This window comes from Osmia bicornis, chromosome 9 (assembly GCF_907164935.1).
Source record: "Osmia bicornis bicornis chromosome 9, iOsmBic2.1, whole genome shotgun sequence".
In the NCBI taxonomy this organism is placed as follows: Eukaryota; Metazoa; Arthropoda; class Insecta; order Hymenoptera; family Megachilidae; genus Osmia; species Osmia bicornis.
The window spans coordinates 8,105,985-8,122,802 of NC_060224.1; the positions used below are offsets into that span (position 1 = coordinate 8,105,985).

A 16,818-nucleotide genomic window follows, 5' to 3' on the forward strand; every position below is an offset into this window, starting at 1 on the left:
TACTTGACGGAGGTGGCCCCTGCAACGGAGACGGCTGTGTGCGTAAAAATACATATGTTAAGAAAATATTCTGTTTTCCCCAGCGTTTAGATGGGACTCTTCTGCTTATTACACACATTTTCACGCACACATCCGTCTACGCTGCAGGGGCCACCTTCGTCAAGTAAGCGATGACAAAAATGGGGTGTCGACTTCTTCATTCTATTGTGGTGGCATTTCCTTTGTGTCCACTAGCGAGAGGATCCACCGTGTAGATTTTATCTATTAATAGCTGTTGGGTATTTGTATAAATGAAATAGAAATTATTTCATACTTTTTAGTGCATTTTGTTGTAAAAATGAAGTATAAGTTATTTTACACTTTTGAAGTAGATTGTATTTTTTGTTAAAAATTATGTTGTCTATCCAGTACATACATTAACATCCTTACGGCATCATAAATTTACACGCGCTTATTTGTTATTACAACAGCAAATTTGTATATAACATGATTAAATAAGGTAAAAACTGAAATTGTAAGAAATAATTGCGTGTAATGATAAATAAGCATACGATGCCGTAATGATGTTAATGTAAGTACTTACATACGTATTGGATGAAAAACATAATTTAAATTCTATAAAAATTGCAGCGTATATAATGAATTATTAATAAGTGCAGTGACTATAACACAGCTGTAATAGGTAGTCAAAAAGAAATAAACTACCATTAAAAAAAGGAGGTTAGGGATCAAGGATTTTAACTCTGCACCTTTAGATTGCGAGTCATGCGTTTAACCCCGGAGCTAACCATTTCCACGTGTGAATTTGTTATACTTCACAATGTAAGAAGTAACTAACTTTAGTTGTTAATATCTTTTAAACAATTAGCCGTCTGTCCCCAAAATGGGGTATAGGCGTATTCAGCTCGACGAACTCTACACGATGGCAGAGTTTCATTAATAAGTGAACGTAACACTAGGGTAGTTTCCCTCGTTAGTCATAAATGCAGTACGTATTAAAGTTATTTTTGTGAAATTTCTTTCTTTTAATTACAAAATTACCTTCATACAAAAATGAACGAAGCTGTGAAACAATTAGTCTTACGTTTTGAGGACCTCATTAGATACAGAGCGAATGCGCCGCAGCACTCTACCTACATAGCCGTATTGCTTTTTTTAAAAGCAGTAGTGTCAGAGATCTTGTTTTGATATGAGCTCGCATATCAGATCTCTGGTGTAATTTTTTTCCATGTCTTGCACTAAATTCCAAGCGTGATACTTTACATTTTCTGTTTTTATACAATGTTAAACGTAGAATAAAGATATCTTACAAGTAGGACACGAAATAGTTGTTCATTATTACTTAGTTAAAAAAAAGATATTCGGAAGCATTCAAATTACAAAAGGTGATTAAGTGAAGAAAATGTATACTGTTCACGTAACACCGGGTAAATCTTCAGAGAAGCAAAATAGTTCGAAAAATGTTGATTCCGAGAGAGGAATGTATAAAAATCGGAGGAAAGAATCAATTCCTGTAAAAGTTTACAATTATCTGAAGACACAAATGCAAACAGAAGGAATTCCAAGTAAGTAGAAGTGAAATTTAGAAATGATGATATTTCTATTTGTTTGCTTACCATTTATTTCTTACTCAAATATATAATAATACATATATTAATCAAGGATAAAGCCAATGAACGAAACAAACATTTGGTATTGTACTTCAAACAAATGTTAAGTTACTTTTTAAAGCGATTTTTACCGCTATCGATCTTCTCTTCGTTCATTTCTTCGTCCTCCATTTACAAAAGTAACAGTACGTATGTTTACCTATATCAAATACATCATTTTTGAATGATTTTCGACGAGTTTGTATTAACAAAACTCAATATTAACAAAAGCACCAACGTTAAGAAAATGAAAATTTCATTTTCCTTTCGCGTTTATTACGATTACTATTTCTTCATAATTAACAACAACATTTCATGTTCATTAACATTGAAAAAATAAATTTACATGATTATTATAACATAATGAACTATTTCTCCCATTAGATTCAATCCTCCTATTAAATATACAAATAATGTGTAATTGTTTCCTTTTTTTCAATTCTATGTATCATCAATACAATAATACATATCAATTTTTCTTTTTATTGAGCTTGGCTCTTAGAAATATTGTCCACCTGATTGATCAGTGGTTCAGTATTTATTACTGAAAATAAACAGTCTGTGACTTCAACGTTTAAATCTTCGCATATATGCGCATCTTTTTCTGTTGTCGTTTCGTAATTTGCATAATTATGTGACCATACGTCAGTAATCGAATCCTCGTTTTCCTCAATTGAGTCCTTTAAGTCTGAATTACTGTTTGATGATGGTGTGTAAAGAACTCGCGAGTCTTCTACCACAGTCTCTTCGAATTTTGATTGTAAATTAGCCATGCGCATTCCGCACGAAGTATCGTTATAGAGTAACCAACATGGAGAAAAGGAATGTTGCCTATATTCTGCAACAAACTTCTCTTTTTGAGAACATGATATATTTGAAGATACTGGTGTATGTGTGACAATAGGAGCTATGTAACAATATACACAAGATGTTTGTTCTAATTTTGAGAAATCTATACGTTTGGTATTAATAAAATTTAAGATATTCTCCAAAATTGAATCTGTTGAAATTTTAGACATTTTTTTGGGCCAAAAAGGGTGTAGTATGCCTAAAAATGTTAAAAATATAATATGATATATATATAAAAGATTATGTTTTTTTTACATAGTACAATAATTAAGTATAATAATTACATACCATTTGTTTGTGCCTTTTCTATTGTACCTGATGTATTTTTTTCATGATTGAATTTAGTTTGCGTGGAATTACAATTTTGTTCACATTGTTCTGAATGTCCAGATAGTGGGATACTTGCCTGATTATTTTGTGAATTTGAGTATTCATACGGTAGATCAGAATTGTAGTGGTTATTGGTAGAAAATGTTTGAGAAATAGTAGATGTGTACGTGTCTTGATCCATATTTGCATTTGTAAATGAATGTGTAGTTTGTAAATATTCTACATTAGTTTCTGTACTACCTTTGATTAAATTTTGTAAATAATATGTATTAGTACAATCAGATTGTACACTGGGAATGATGTGTGTATCATAATACTGATTTTCTTCTGATGGGTTCAGACCCGATAAAGTTTGATTTGTATGGTAAGGATGTACGTTTTCTGTCACTCTATATTGGTGTGTTAAACTTCCATCATTTACAGGTTTATTCGCAGTATCAGACTCCATATTATCATAATATATAGGTTGAAATACTTTTGATGTTTCAACATCTGATACACAACTGTTATCTGTTCCCTCCATGACATTAGTGATGGTCCAATTTTCATATTCTTGATGCATATCAATGTTTGTGGAAGGGTATTTATATTCATTGCCATTTACATTTGTTAAAACAGTGGAAATTTGTTGACCAATTTCCTCAACATTTTTCACAAATGTTGACTCATTTAAAAAGTATTCTCCCTTAGTGCCACTTAGAAGTCCATAACATTCTGTATTGCTTTCTAAATTTTCCTCATTGTCTTGATTATCTGATTCAGCAGTTAATGTATCAGAATTATCTAGTAAACTGTTAGACTGATATTGCTCCATTGACCAAAGCCGATAGCTTCCAAGGACAGGACTAGCTATTTCTCCCAAATTTGCACCCACTGGTGCCTGCAACATTTTTTTTAATAGTATAGATCCTTGCTCATTGTTATTTGTATCTTCTAGTGTTTGATATTCTACATTATCATTTGGTTGATACACAAAAGAATCTGTATTGTTAACAGCAATTATATTGGATTTAATATAATTAGAGTCATTCAAAGGATCTTTAGATGTATCAGATGAAACAGGTACTGTTCTTAAGTCCACTATAGTTGAATTCTCTATTTGATTATTATTTGCATCATATGTTTGAAATTCTCTCTGTATTCTCTTTAACAAAAATTGTTTAAACTCTTCATAATGTGGAATTCTATGATCATCATTATCTCTGCTTGCAATTTCCTCTTCTGCTCCAACCTGAAGAAAAAATATTAAATGTTCAATTAGATCGAATAATCGATCTATGAAATCGTACGCGCTCATTACGCGATCGTCTAATTGATCAATTTTCTGAACAAATGCCGTATTTTATAATGCATAAGTTGCATTGTTATAAATCTGAGCGTTCGATGTGTGAAATCAGATGAAAAACAATTTACCCATTGATAAGGTGGTTGCTGCTGAGGACAATAATAATCATCGGCCATAACGTAATCAGGACTGTTCAATGGTGTGGAGGTTAACCCCAATTTTCTGACTTTAATTTTTCTTACTTTCTTCTTACGAGTTTGCTTAAGATCTTGCAATAGTCGGCCAACTTCGTTTTCATTTCCACCTTTCGCGGCTTGCAACACTTTAACCAGTAATTTCTTCTACGATCAAAAATCATAATCGATCCTTCAAAAATCAGTTTACATACTAGTCGTCTTGCAATGAAAATTAACGAATAAGAATAAGTTCGACCATCTTTCAATTTAAATCATTAATAATAAATAAATTACCTTTATGTTACCTGGTACTCGGTATCTAAGAGCTAAGGCCTGCAATTCCTTGTACGATAATCTTGAAATATCGTTTCCGTTCATTTTCAAACATCGAGACAATCAGTCGTAATCCTTCTGTTAGTTCTTACCTATTTCTGATATGGCCGATAGAAATATTCGTCTGCTAACTGAATTACGCGGTCCGTTTTAATTTGAAAAATTCGTTTTATAATTAACCGAAAACAAATTATACAAAAGGTGTCTCTGCTCTTCATTTGAATTTGCTTCGATCCAAAAGAACTCGTTCCTCAATTTTAACAACAATTTACGATGATTTTTCTTATACTTGTATTAACTTGACAAAGGATTTTTTCATCGGTTGTGTAACAAACCAATTATTATTTAAATACCAACAAAAATATAAAGGATAAAATATTGTGATTACACTAATGAATTGTATGTTCCTCAGTTATTGTTGCATACACAATGGTCCTTTTTCAATAAAACGAGTCATAAATGCTATTATCCTGCCATCTGGAAATAACGATCTTAGAAATCGATAATACCGATCGATAATACTTCTATTATCAGCATAAATAACATTATGATAAGAGTAACTTTGTACGGTAAGTTAACATTCTTCTTAATCTGATTAATCTGATAATTACCATTAATGAAACGTTTTCTTGTTCGCCGATAATTTCGAGCATGCTTTACGTACATATATACTTTTGGCTCCGATTCAAGCGGGACGGGATTCTTGTTTACTTTATAATGTTTGCACAATACTGAAGCATTATGTACTTCCCTTGTCGTTGAACATGATATACATATACTCGAGAAGAAAATCATCAATGTAATTTCAGCTTAAAACAGAAAACAGAAGCGAAAGAATAGAAATGCGATGAATGTCTGACCGCAAACGACTTTACTACTGAGCACGCCACGTCTCCCTATGCGTTGACTATACTACAGGGTGATTCTTTCGCTAGTTTACTGAAAGGAAATGCCACCACACCAGCCCTTTTCTGTCATGGATATCTCGACGGGGGTGCATACTGTAACTGTGTCCGTGAAAAGGTTTCGGGCTTGGGTCCATTTATACTGGTGTAGCTAAATTAGCGCGAGAATCACCCTGTAGTATAGTCAACGCATAGGGAGACGTGGCGCGCTCAGTAGTAAAGTCGTTTGCAGTCAGACATCCATCGCATTTCTATTCGCATCGATATTTCCCAACTCTAATTGAATAAATCATGCTTATATCAACACAGATTTTTTATCGAAGAAGAAGACAGGAAGGTTGTTATCGATTCACGTGCTTTCGTTTCCTTTTATCTTCTTATCGATGAATCGTCGAGTGCTCTCGTTTATGAAAGAAGGAAACCCTGGGTAAATATACAGTGAACAATGACCCCCTAAAGAAGGAGATCGAACGAAATAGAGTGTGCGGTGACATAAACGGCCAATAACGAGCCAAACATTTATTCAAATAATATTCATCTGTCAATCTGACGGTACTTGTAACATAGCCCGTTTAATAAGAGTTCGAGCTTGCGCGGAAGTAAGCAAACCCCGTGCTTTTGCGTGGCAGCTGTTTGATCAGTGCATCAGCGTGAGGGCAGCGCGCACATCGTTACCAGAGTCACTTGGGTTACCTTAGTCCATCGTGGAACATCGATCGCGGTGAATTAAAGGTGTATTTCTGAGATTTCCAAGTTTCAAACGACGACCTAAGACAAAACATCTGGATCAAAGGTCCAGATACGATATCGAAAGAAAAAAGCAGAGGGAAGAAGAGAATCAAAGCGGTTCGATCAGGTTCGATATCCGGTTAAAAGGGACCGGAAGAGATCGTTCGAACGTTAAACGACGAGTGTGTTGGATCGCTAAAGGCGATCGTTCGATCGTGAATCGCCGATGAAGGCACGTAAGAACCGCGAGAAAAGTAAGTCCATCAATCATACAGGCCGACTGTAATGCCGCTCGAGTTTCCTCTCCTGTAATCGGCGAAGGCCAGTCGATACGTCGTGGAAAAAGAGATCCTCCTTGAGACGAAAGGATCGGATACAACCCAGGCCCGAACTTATTAGGACCTCCCTCTTAATCGCGAAACAGTTCGTTCCGGTGTGTCAGTGCTAACAGCTGCCAAAGATGCAACGGCAAGGTGCGAGACTCGTTCGACAGAGACAGACGACTAAACTATCCTTCTCCTACTTCTTCTTTTTCTTCTTCTTCTTCTTCGTTATCTTGTTTGACCCGTTGACGATTCCTAACGTTATGAGAGATAGCATCCTGGGTACTTGACCATGGTATCATAGTTGATCCGCTTAGGGAACCGACCGACGCGATCATCCTCTTTGCAATTGTGTAACATCTCACTCTTTCGACTCGTATATGTGTCTGTTTGCGTGCGTGCGTGTGCGTGCGTATGTACATCTAGCGCGTTTTTCAATTGACAAATGCTCCGAAAACGGAATGGCAAAGTGGGGTGGAAAACGGGGTAGGAGCTCTCCCGTTGCTATGGTGACCCCGGATGCCCGGGACCCGGGACCAGAGCTGCTATTGGAATTACAGTGCAGAGTATACATACGTCTATAATATGTACATATACGAGGCAATTCGAAGCTTGCAACCGTGTTTCAGATGATTTCTACCTCGGTAACTGTACGCTACAGGCAATCTTTTTCTCTTTTTCTCCTCATCAAAGTCTATCTAACTGTTTAGTTAGAGACCTCTTAGAGACGTAGACGCATCGAATGTAAGAGCTTTCTTAACCGTATCGATTCTTCGACCTAGCTTCGTAGCTCTTTCAATCTTTCATCGTCTCCGTAGCGGGGCTAATCTAATTCTTCTTTACATAGTTCCGTGATCGTAATTTTAGCAGCGATCAATGGGAAGCTTCTACCTTAGCCGCGTAAACAAGCCTGATAGAGTTTCGCTTTCAAACCTGTCGGCGATTCTTCTCAGACGCATTAGAAATCATTAGAGAACACGCGTGGGTTAGCATGCAAACGCGAGATCGAACCGTGATTATTTTTAAAACAGTGTACACGGTGGAACGATGCCTACGAACCCCCCACGGAGCATCGTAGATGTGAAATCGAACATTTTTCGAAAAAGAAACATCGGTTCGTCTGGTCGTTTCCAAGTATCGAAAGGAAGCATGCGTAAAGAGAAATAATTGCATGATATTAGGTATCCCAGAAACGCGCGAATTCATTTGCACCGTGATTTAATTGATCATTCATCGAACTTCAAAAATTCCCAGAATCGTTCGAGGAATTGACGAATGTTTGACCAACGCGATTGTCATTGAAGTAGATGCGATACCTTCATAAATATACAGGGTGTCCCAAAATTAGGGGAAGAACCGTGGAAGGATGATTGCTGAGGTCATTCTAAACAACCTTTTCCTTTACCAAAATGTTGGTTAAGGCTTCGTTTTCGAGTTATTAACAAAAAACACTGGCCAATCAGAGCTCGCCTTTAGCGCGGACCGAACCGCGAGAGTGTTGGGTATGGTCTGCGTTCAAACCGTGGTTGTGATCAAGTGCATCGGCATCACGTCGGTGTATGTATGTACATACACTGAGTCCCATCGAAGTTGTCGCAGTGAAGTTGGCGCACAAACACATTTATGCCGCGTCGGTGAGCCGATGGGTGAGGTGCATCGGCTCACCGACGCGGCGTAAATGTGTTTGTGCGCCAACTTCACTGCGACAACTTCGATGGGACTGAGTGTACTTCCATACATAATAGGATCCGTTGGGCAGAAGTTGCATCGAATAATGAATAAAAAAAAGAAAAGAACAATAGTATCGAATTATTGTTTGCTCATGAACAACGAATAAAGTAATGAATCGTTGTTCATGTAGAATGAATAAATCGAATTGATCCAACACTTTTATTCGTTGTTCGATATGGATTAAAAAAATACTTTGTAATCATTTTTGCAAAAATGAAAAAAACGTATACAGGTTTTGGAAATCAAAATAAGTTTGCAAATAATAAAATAAGGATCGAATATAAATGAAACTTACCCATTCATCTGTAAATGACCCAACTGCAACGAAAATGGTTTGCAGTCACTGGGTCATTGTGCCGATCGTGAACATTCGAGGAGGGAACACGTTACGAAGAACAGCTGAACTCCAGAATGGGATCATTGAAATCACTCCACCACACGGTCACTATCACTTTTCACAGAATTTCACTACATAGTCTGATCGGGACCGATTCTTTCAAGTAATTAAACATTTTTATTCACTGTCACGTTGCTATTGAACTGCGCACAAATGAAAAACGTAATATTCCGTACTACATACAGGGTGATCCTCTCGCTAGGGGACACAAAGGAACTGGTGACAATGAAATCCCTTGACCACACCATGAAGACACACAGAGTCGTCTCGGCCCGGGTAGGTCCCCAATACGGACCTCTTTATAGTGTGGTCAAGGGATCCATTGTCGCTAGTGTTCCTTTGTAACCTCTAGCGAGAGGATCACCCTGTACTTCGTAACGTTTTCACGACGTTACTGGTCTTCCTTTCCAACTTCAAATGGGACTGCCAGCTTGAGCGTCTGCTCTTTGTCCTTTTCTACGTTCGGCAATATTCAAAGGGTCGACACGAGCCTCTCTCGGTTACTCTCGGTTACCGAGAATAACGGATTTATGGCCACGAACCATAACCTATTTCCGAATGTAGAAAAAGACAAAAGGTGAAACAGACCTCGCGGACTCTCCAGCTAGCAGTCCCATTTGAAGTTGGAAAGGAAGGCCAATAACGTCGTGAAACGTTACGAAGTAGTACGAAATATTACGTTTTTCATTTATGCCCAGTGCAATAGCAACGTGACAATTAATAAAAATGTTTAGTTACTTGAAAGAATTGGTCCCTTTCGGACTACGTAGTGAAATTCTGTGAAAAGTGATAGTGATCGTATGGTTGAGTGAATTCAATGATCCCGCCTGGAGATCAGCTGTTCTTCGTAACGTGTTCCCTCCTCGAATGTTCAAGATCGGCACAATTACTCACAATCAGTGAGAGCAAACCATTTTCATGGATAAGTGATCACGACCACGGTTTGAACGCAGAGCATACCCAACACTCCCGTGGTTCGGCCCGCGCTAAAGGCGCGCTCTGATTGGCCAGTGTTTTTCGATAATAACTCGAAAACGAAGCCTTAACCAACATTTTGGCAAAGGAAAAAGTTTAAAATGACCTCAGCAACCATCCCCCCATGGATCTTCTCCTAATTTTGGGACACCCTATATAGTAGTGTGTGTAGCAGTGTACAGTCTCTCGTAGAATATGTTGGTAGATTTTTGGCTCGTTAGGTAACTTCTTTGGCTAGGTGCATATTTGAGTAGAGATAGCAACTACTCTCCTAGAGCTCGATACCCTTCTGTACATCGCGAGTGTTGGGTCACGCTTTCGTTCGGTCTTGAATCTTATTTCGACCACGGTTATTATATTAATAGAGCGTTAATGAGTATCGATTATACAGCTTCTGTACCGTTTCAATGTGAAACGCGTGTCTGGAAGAGCTGTGGACACTTTCAATTTGCTCGTTAACGAAAGCGACCGCTCGATGCTGCTAGTTTAGCGGATTGATCCGATAGATTTCACTTTCCAACTCTGAAGTATATCTTGATTAGACCTTCACTGTTTTTTCTCTCTTCTTACTACACGCATCTTTCCATCGTCGTGTAATATTGGTACTTTTTCAAATGAGACAAAAGGATAAAATAGATGGAATTATGCACGAGCTATTATTTCTGCCTCTTCCCAAGTAAAACATGATCCTCGTTCAAATCGTTATCGAGATTCGTTCGAATTTATCTGCGTTCTGGTTCTAACTTCAAGACAGCAGTTTTTCCAGTACAAAATTATTGAACGATATTCGCGATCATGCATTGGTCGTGTACGTAAATTCCCCGACGAAAAAATGGCGACACTTTGACGGTCGCGTAAGGCTAAGAAGGAATATAATCCGTTGAAACGTACGACCGTCAGAGGGTTGACACTACATCAGACTGTTTTACCTGGGCAACGTTTCCTATTATTCTCTCGCTCACGAGTTCTCCGCCTGCAAGTCTATGCACCTGTACATCTCCAGGTAATTGTCCGTCTTGGCAATGCGCGCACTGTCTCCCGTAGAACCCCGTATTCGCTGAAGGGAGGTGTAGCCAGGTTCCCTGGAAGATCCAGCCGTGCTGTGTTTCTCGGGCACCCGGCGTATCTTCTCCCGGGTAATGCGCCTCTGTTCAAGCTCGTTGCACCCTGTCTCGTAAGTAGATATCGCCGTCGCCGTCTCCTCTCCTGCCTGCTAGTGAAAGAGAGGAGAAACGGCGTATTTCCCTTTAGCTTGACAATGTAGAAGAACAAGCATATTTGAGAGAAAACAAAGGTGAGAGGGGAGTATCTCGAACGCGTGGTACAGTCTTTAGGAGCGAACCGCCTGTTGGCAAACTTACAGAGGGCGAACTTGAAGAACTCGGGGGCGTTTTAGGGGGTTCGACCGCCGGTGCCCTTGCCCTCGGTGGTCGGCACAAGCCCGAGGAGCTTGCCACCTTGGCGGCCAACACCAGATTCTCCAGGAAGGAGATACAGCTGATTTATCGTGGTTTCAAGCAGGAATGCCCGACCGGTCTCGTCGACGAGGAAGCCTTCAAACAGATATTTTCACAGTTCTTTCCTCAGGGAGGTGAGTCATAATAATCCTTAGTGTTCTCTTATTATTTAACATTGAAACTTTTAGATGCCAGCCAGTACGCTCACTATGTCTTTAACACCATGAAGAGGAAACCGTCTGGAAAGATAAGCTTCGAGGTAAGCTCGTACTTATAAGTCGCGTTTAAGTCTGTCAATGTACCAATACTGTTCTACAGCGGTGTTGTCTTTACCTTTGTTCAGGAATTTCTTACCATCTTGTCGAAAGTATCGAGGGGTTCGGTGGAGGAGAAACTTCAGTGGGTCTTTGGCCTTTACGATCTAGACGGGGATGGATTGATCAGTAAAGAAGAGATGCTGGACGTGGTTGGTTCCATATACGAAATGTTGGGCCGTTACACCCAGCCACAAATAGTCGAGCCGCATGTGGCTGCCAGAGAACACGTCGATCGCATTTTTCACGTGAGGGAAAATAATCAATTTGACCGCTCTTGATGTTGCTCCACGTATTTCAGTATATGCTTCGTTAAATATATAACTTTTTCTTTTCTCCGTAGTTAATGGACGCAAACAAGGACGGCGTGGTTACAATCGAGGAATTAGTACAATGGTGTTCAAAGGACGAGCAACTATTGCGGAGTCTCGACACCCTTGACACTGTCTTATGAAATCTTTATTATTATTTTATAATCCTTCTTCGATCCCCAAAAGCCACAGATTCCCTGAATATTTTAACATGGCGCTCGATCGAGTTCTGCGTGTAGTTTCTAGAAAAATTATCCATCTTTGAGACGGAATTGAATTTTGAAGAAAAATTACTATTCGAACTCGTCGAACGCTGATTGTAAATATGTACTTATCCCACCTACCTAGTCTTTCAAGCGTGCTATTCAAGGCACGATAAAACCAACAGTATTATCGAATCCCTGATACGAAAATTGTTACTCCTCGTCGCGTTGAATCCTCTTGTAAATCTTGTGCGTCCATCAGATCACTCTGACTTGTTATCTATAATGGAAAAGGTATTACAGCAACGACTACATTGTTTCAAAACGATTAAACTGTAGCCTCCCACTGATATTTCAGTGGTATAAGATTAATAATTTAAAGTGATCTGTCGAGTCGCATGTATCACAGAATTCTTAGGTAGGATCGATGCGATGAGGACAATTTGGTCCCTCGATTTATTAAAACTTTAAACTTATTCTCATGCTATAATAACGACGAATTTTAAGAGTTTTAAAAATCGTTAAGATCGATCCCCGACCTCTATATTTCTTTTAACTTGTACCTCTTTGCCGTTCACGTCCTTAACGCGTTGACTATCCTAACAAAATTAAAGAAATCTTCATTGTGACAGTCAGCATGTTAATACGCGAGGTTGAAAGTCAGTACGATACTTTAAAAAGAAAAGATGAGCTTTTACTATCGTCCATCGTTCGGGTCTCTTACATGTGTAAGTAATATAGTAAGATGCGTTGATTAAAAACATTTGTCTGATATCTTTGCACATTGGATCTATAGTTTGCAAATGATACAATGGCCAAGACAAGGATCAAGTAGAATTATTTTCTTGTTCCAAAATCATTAGGTGTTAGGCGTGTGCAAATAATATTTGACAATCTTTTCAAACTTGCCTTCTATTTAAACGAGTACTGAAAAGTTTCCTCGTCCTTGCTACGTTCTCTTCGATACACTCGGCTACTTGTTACATAAGCAAAAAAGTTTCAAGAGCGTAGTTTAATGCTGCGATATACAATTGCTGGAACAAGTCATACAAAGCTTTAAGGTATTCACATATGCTCGTTCAATGGATTATAAGTTTAATAATTGCGATGACCCATGCACGATGGAAAATGTAGCTAGTAACCCAGTAATATATTGTAGTACCCTCGACCAACTGAGAGAAACGTGATCCTGCGAGATCGACGCCTCTTGTGATTCTCTTGTACCTTACTATTTATTACAATTATCGCGTAAAGAATTATTGTTATTAAGACGATTAATTGTCCTCTATCACGGTATACGCGAATACGATCCTTTTATGCGTACAAATATCATCGAATTTGTTGAATTTCTCAAGTTTATTAACAACCTCTATTGTAATTGAATATCAAATGAGAACGTAACTATCTACGTAAGCGTGCATATATAAAGATCGGTTCGTTTGTTTATACATTCGATTGTTCTAGCAGTGTGCAATTTTAAAGGTATTCAGTACAAATAAATGAATGCTCCTGATATGTGACGAATTCACTTGGTGAATTAATTCCTTTTATTAATTACTAATCTTAAAAAGAGATATTGGCAACCTATGTTTAGCGGACTATACTGAAAATAAAAAAGTTCTTTTGTTATTTTTTATATTTTATTTATACAATAATTTGTAAGGTTCTTAGATCACTTCTTCTGCGCTGCAGCTGCTTCGTCTTCGCGTTGGTACGATTGCAATAACTCTTGTTTTTTCATAGCAATACGCTCTGCTCTACGTTTACGCGCCTCTCTGACTTTAGTACGACGCGCTTCCGCTTGATCTGAAAGCATCTCTGCCCTAGCTTTTTCAGCCTTCTTTTTGTGAATAAATTCCATTAAAACTCTCTTATTCTTGAACACGTTTCCCTTAGCCTTCATGTACAAAGAATGGTACAGATGTCTATCAATCTTCTTTGTTTCGCGGTATTTTTTTAACAATCGACGAAGAACTCTCATTCTTTGAATCCAAAGATCCTACAAATGTATTATTTGAATTAAATACTTGATTATTACATTTAAACATAGTATTACAACGTAATAAATAAACAATTTTCATTTACCTTTCTTGGTGTACGAGCATTTGCTGTACCTTTTCTTTTACCAAAACCACAATGACGTCCTTTACGTCTGGCTTCAGTATTTTTGCGTACACGCGCTCTAGAGTGAACAGCTACAGGTTTCTTAATGATGAGACCATCCTTAATCAACTTCCTAATACTTTGCCCTTAAAAAGTAAATTGAAGTTATACACAAAACATAAAAGAATAAACATAACGAAATTCATGTTTTAAATAGAAAAAAGTAGACATACGGGAATTTGTATTCGCAATTTCATTAATTTCATTAGGATCCAACCACACCTTCTTTTTACCACATCGCATAACAGAGGCTGCCAGCCTCTTTTGCAGCTTTAAAGAACTGAAACAAATAAAGTGAGGTTATGTTTTGAAAATGATTTATTACGAATCTCATTTTTTATAAACACCAACAGTTATCTTCCTATAATTTATGCAACATATTCTTTGAAATTCAAACTATAGGCCCTGGAATACCATGTAACGGATAAGAAAAACACTAAATCTAAACAACTAACCATGTGGTCATCCGTCAACAAATTATCAAACATAACGAACGAAAAATATAATATTTTCAATTGAATAATATATTCTTCGGTAAAATATGAATCTTATCATCAATACTCTAAATAATGCAACATAAATTTCAATTAATATGTTTAAATATAAGAAAAAATCTTGGAAGAAAATGTACCTCATGGTGGAGCCTACGAGTCCTCTCTGGTAAAGAACATCAAAATGGCGACAGCGCTATTTCCTACTTATCGACATCAACCGGAAGTAGTGCAGGAGAGGTTATACTGCAGTTCACGCAGCTCACTTGGGTTAGGGAGATTTTTAATAACGCGTGTGATTCTCCTCTACAGCTTGCTTCTTACTTTGCGATCATATAAATGGTGGGCAGAAATATATGACATGCGATAACTGATAACCAATGATGATATGGTAAAGATACAAGATACAATTGAATTGAAATTGAAAGAAATAGATTTGAAAGAATTTTGAATATAGAAAATAATTTTCTTGTAATGAAAGGAAGATGAATCAAGAATGAAAAATTGTAAAATTTTCTATCCACAGGGTATATATTCTCGGGTTTCCGACCGGTGTTGAGCGCATGTGCATTACCATAGATTATAAAGTATATATAACCGAAACACAATCATATGCGCAAAAACGAGCGAAAACTCGTCATCTAGTAAGTATGGTTTCTCGTGAACTGCAGTCTAATTATAAAATGCATATTTTAATGATACATAATCAAATTTTTGTCAGCGCTATAACAATTTAGAAGTATAATTCATTAGTTATAATTACCTGGAACACATTTTGTAAGTAAAAATTTACATTTTATTGTGTAACCCTATTGCTTGAATTGGATGAATGTATGTAGCATGGCGACAATGACACGTGAATCGGCTACAGCATGTTTGCGTTCCGTTATCGATGTCCACAAATTAGGAGGCAAATACCTACAATTGAGGGAGCGATAGACGGAGGTAACTCTGATAGACAGGTGACCTACATGAAGCTAGCCGGAAGGAATAATAAAATATAATTATTTTTAATTTTTCTTAGTGTATTTCGTTTGTAAATCGTTTGTGATTGATTGTGAGTCTATCCGTTCAGAGTCCATTCAACGAGACGAGTCACCAAGTCAAAACAAACAACTCCCTCCCAAGTTATGGTGGTCCCTTGCCGAGGGCTCTTGTATGCAATGTCAGGCTTATCTTACGATGCGATTTGGGGATCCGGAACCCGTAAGTCGGCCCTGTCCTGCTCACGTGCACGTGTTTATACTTGGTGACTCGTCTCGTTGAACGGAGTATAGAGTCGGCTATGTACCGCCGCTCGGCCTTCGTTTTCGAAATATGTATGTATTCGAAAAGAACTTCAATTAAGTTTTACACTGCATAGGGTGATCCTCTCGCTACGCTACCCGAAAGGAAGTGCCGCCACAATAGAATGTACGTAGTAAGCGATGACAGAAATGGGATGTCGAGTTCTATATTCTATTGTGGCGGCACTTCCTTTCGGGTAGCGCAGCGAGAGGATCACCCTCAGTCACCCTGCTGTTCTCCATGCTGGCGTAGGTGACCGCCTGCCGGCCCTAACCTAACTTAATGTAATAAGTTAATTACATTAGCCACTTATCGATTAAGTTAGGTTAGATTCCAACCTCTAAATGTTTATGGATTTAGGGTGTGGAAGAATTATGTTAGGCGTTTCTCCGATGATGTGCTGTTACATGATTACAATGTTAATCTTCATTTAAGAAATAATATAATTAAGTTACAATCACTTTACACAATCAACTGTCTTCACCAAAATATAAAAATCTATTCTAGTATGCTTGGTACAAACGTGGGTATTTACATACACAGAAAAAAAATCAGAAGATTTTGTGAATCCTGTAGATTTTGCTTTCGAACAGAACACACAAATGAAATGTGCACTCTGTGATGCAATACCGATAATTAGATGCTCTTGGTATAAAAAAGCATTTTGTTTGAAACATTTTTTTCATGAATATCACTTCTGCGACAAATATGAATATTAAGTGAACCATTTTGTAAACTGCATGTATCTTATAAAAGCTTCAGATTATAAATTTATACCACACATATGCATACCTAACATACACGTGAAATATAATTGTACCAATCATGTTACTAGTACCGGAAATTAATTTACATTTATTATATTCCTTATCATTTGTATCGCATATTAATACGTAGATATGTACTAAAA

The 16,818-nt window shown here is 37.7% G+C and overlaps 3 protein-coding genes and 1 long non-coding RNA gene across 8 annotated transcripts; 2 read left to right on the plus strand and 2 right to left on the minus strand.

Annotated features, from left to right (window-relative positions):
• The first annotated feature begins 340 nt into the window (after positions 1 to 340).
• On the plus strand, positions 341 to 13,491 carry LOC114875107 (Kv channel-interacting protein 2-like). Of its 4 annotated transcripts, XM_029185044.2 has the most exons (6): positions 5,105 to 5,191; positions 5,837 to 6,510; positions 11,046 to 11,273; positions 11,328 to 11,398; positions 11,483 to 11,701; positions 11,797 to 13,491. In XM_029185044.2, the coding sequence occupies exons 2-6, from the start codon at positions 6,483 to 6,485 to the stop codon at positions 11,905 to 11,907; spliced, it is 657 nt and encodes a 218-aa protein (XP_029040877.1). In that variant the 5' UTR covers positions 5,105 to 5,191; positions 5,837 to 6,482; the 3' UTR covers positions 11,908 to 13,491. The 4 variants fall into 4 exon arrangements, with proteins under 4 accessions (XP_029040876.1, XP_029040877.1, XP_029040878.1 ...); XM_029185043.2 differs by lacking the exons at positions 5,105 to 5,191; positions 5,837 to 6,510 and adding an exon at positions 341 to 1,565; XM_029185045.2 differs by lacking the exon at positions 5,105 to 5,191 and having other exon boundaries at positions 5,744 to 6,510.
• Positions 1,593 to 5,002, minus strand: LOC114875105. 2 transcript variants are annotated; one of them, XM_029185040.2, is made up of 4 exons: positions 4,584 to 5,002; positions 4,242 to 4,454; positions 2,787 to 4,059; positions 1,593 to 2,697 (listed from the first exon to the last, which is right to left on the minus strand). In XM_029185040.2, the coding sequence occupies exons 1-4, from the start codon at positions 4,665 to 4,667 to the stop codon at positions 2,132 to 2,134; spliced, it is 2,136 nt and encodes a 711-aa protein (XP_029040873.2). In that variant the 5' UTR covers positions 4,668 to 5,002; the 3' UTR covers positions 1,593 to 2,131. The 2 variants fall into 2 exon arrangements, with proteins under 2 accessions (XP_029040873.2, XP_046143157.1); XM_046287201.1 differs by having other exon boundaries at positions 4,595 to 4,687.
• Positions 13,481 to 14,872, minus strand: LOC114875109 (60S ribosomal protein L19). The gene is made up of 4 exons (XM_029185050.2): positions 14,762 to 14,872; positions 14,304 to 14,410; positions 14,053 to 14,216; positions 13,481 to 13,966 (listed from the first exon to the last, which is right to left on the minus strand). The coding sequence occupies exons 1-4, from the start codon at positions 14,764 to 14,766 to the stop codon at positions 13,640 to 13,642; spliced, it is 603 nt and encodes a 200-aa protein (XP_029040883.1). The 5' UTR covers positions 14,767 to 14,872; the 3' UTR covers positions 13,481 to 13,639.
• A 148-nt stretch (positions 14,873 to 15,020) lies between these two features.
• On the plus strand, positions 15,021 to 15,598 carry LOC114875110. Its single transcript, XR_003789203.2, has 2 exons — positions 15,021 to 15,398; positions 15,461 to 15,598. It is a non-coding gene; the product is annotated as an uncharacterized LOC114875110 (long non-coding RNA).
• Positions 15,599 to 16,818: the final 1,220 nt, after the last annotated feature.

Coding starts and splice junctions, on each gene's coding strand:
- LOC114875107 (XM_029185043.2), top strand. CDS start 1,403: ATGTATACTGTTCACGTAACACCGGGTAAATCTTCAGAGAAGCAAAAT. Junction 1,566..11,045: donor GCAAACAGAAGGAATTCCAA/GTAAGTAGAAGT, acceptor GCAAACTTACAG/AGGGCGAACTTGAAGAACTC. Junction 11,274..11,327: donor ACAGTTCTTTCCTCAGGGAG/GTGAGTCATAAT, acceptor TGAAACTTTTAG/ATGCCAGCCAGTACGCTCAC.
- LOC114875105 (XM_029185040.2), bottom strand. CDS start 4,667: ATGAACGGAAACGATATTTCAAGATTATCGTACAAGGAATTGCAGGCC. Junction 4,060..4,241: donor AGCAACCACCTTATCAATGG/GTAAATTGTTTT, acceptor TTTTTTCTTCAG/GTTGGAGCAGAAGAGGAAAT. Junction 2,698..2,786: donor AGAAAAGGCACAAACAAATG/GTATGTAATTAT, acceptor TAACATTTTTAG/GCATACTACACCCTTTTTGG.
- LOC114875109 (XM_029185050.2), bottom strand. Junction 14,217..14,303: donor AATTGCGAATACAAATTCCC/GTATGTCTACTT, acceptor TTACTTTTTAAG/GGCAAAGTATTAGGAAGTTG. Junction 13,967..14,052: donor ATGCTCGTACACCAAGAAAG/GTAAATGAAAAT, acceptor ATACATTTGTAG/GATCTTTGGATTCAAAGAAT.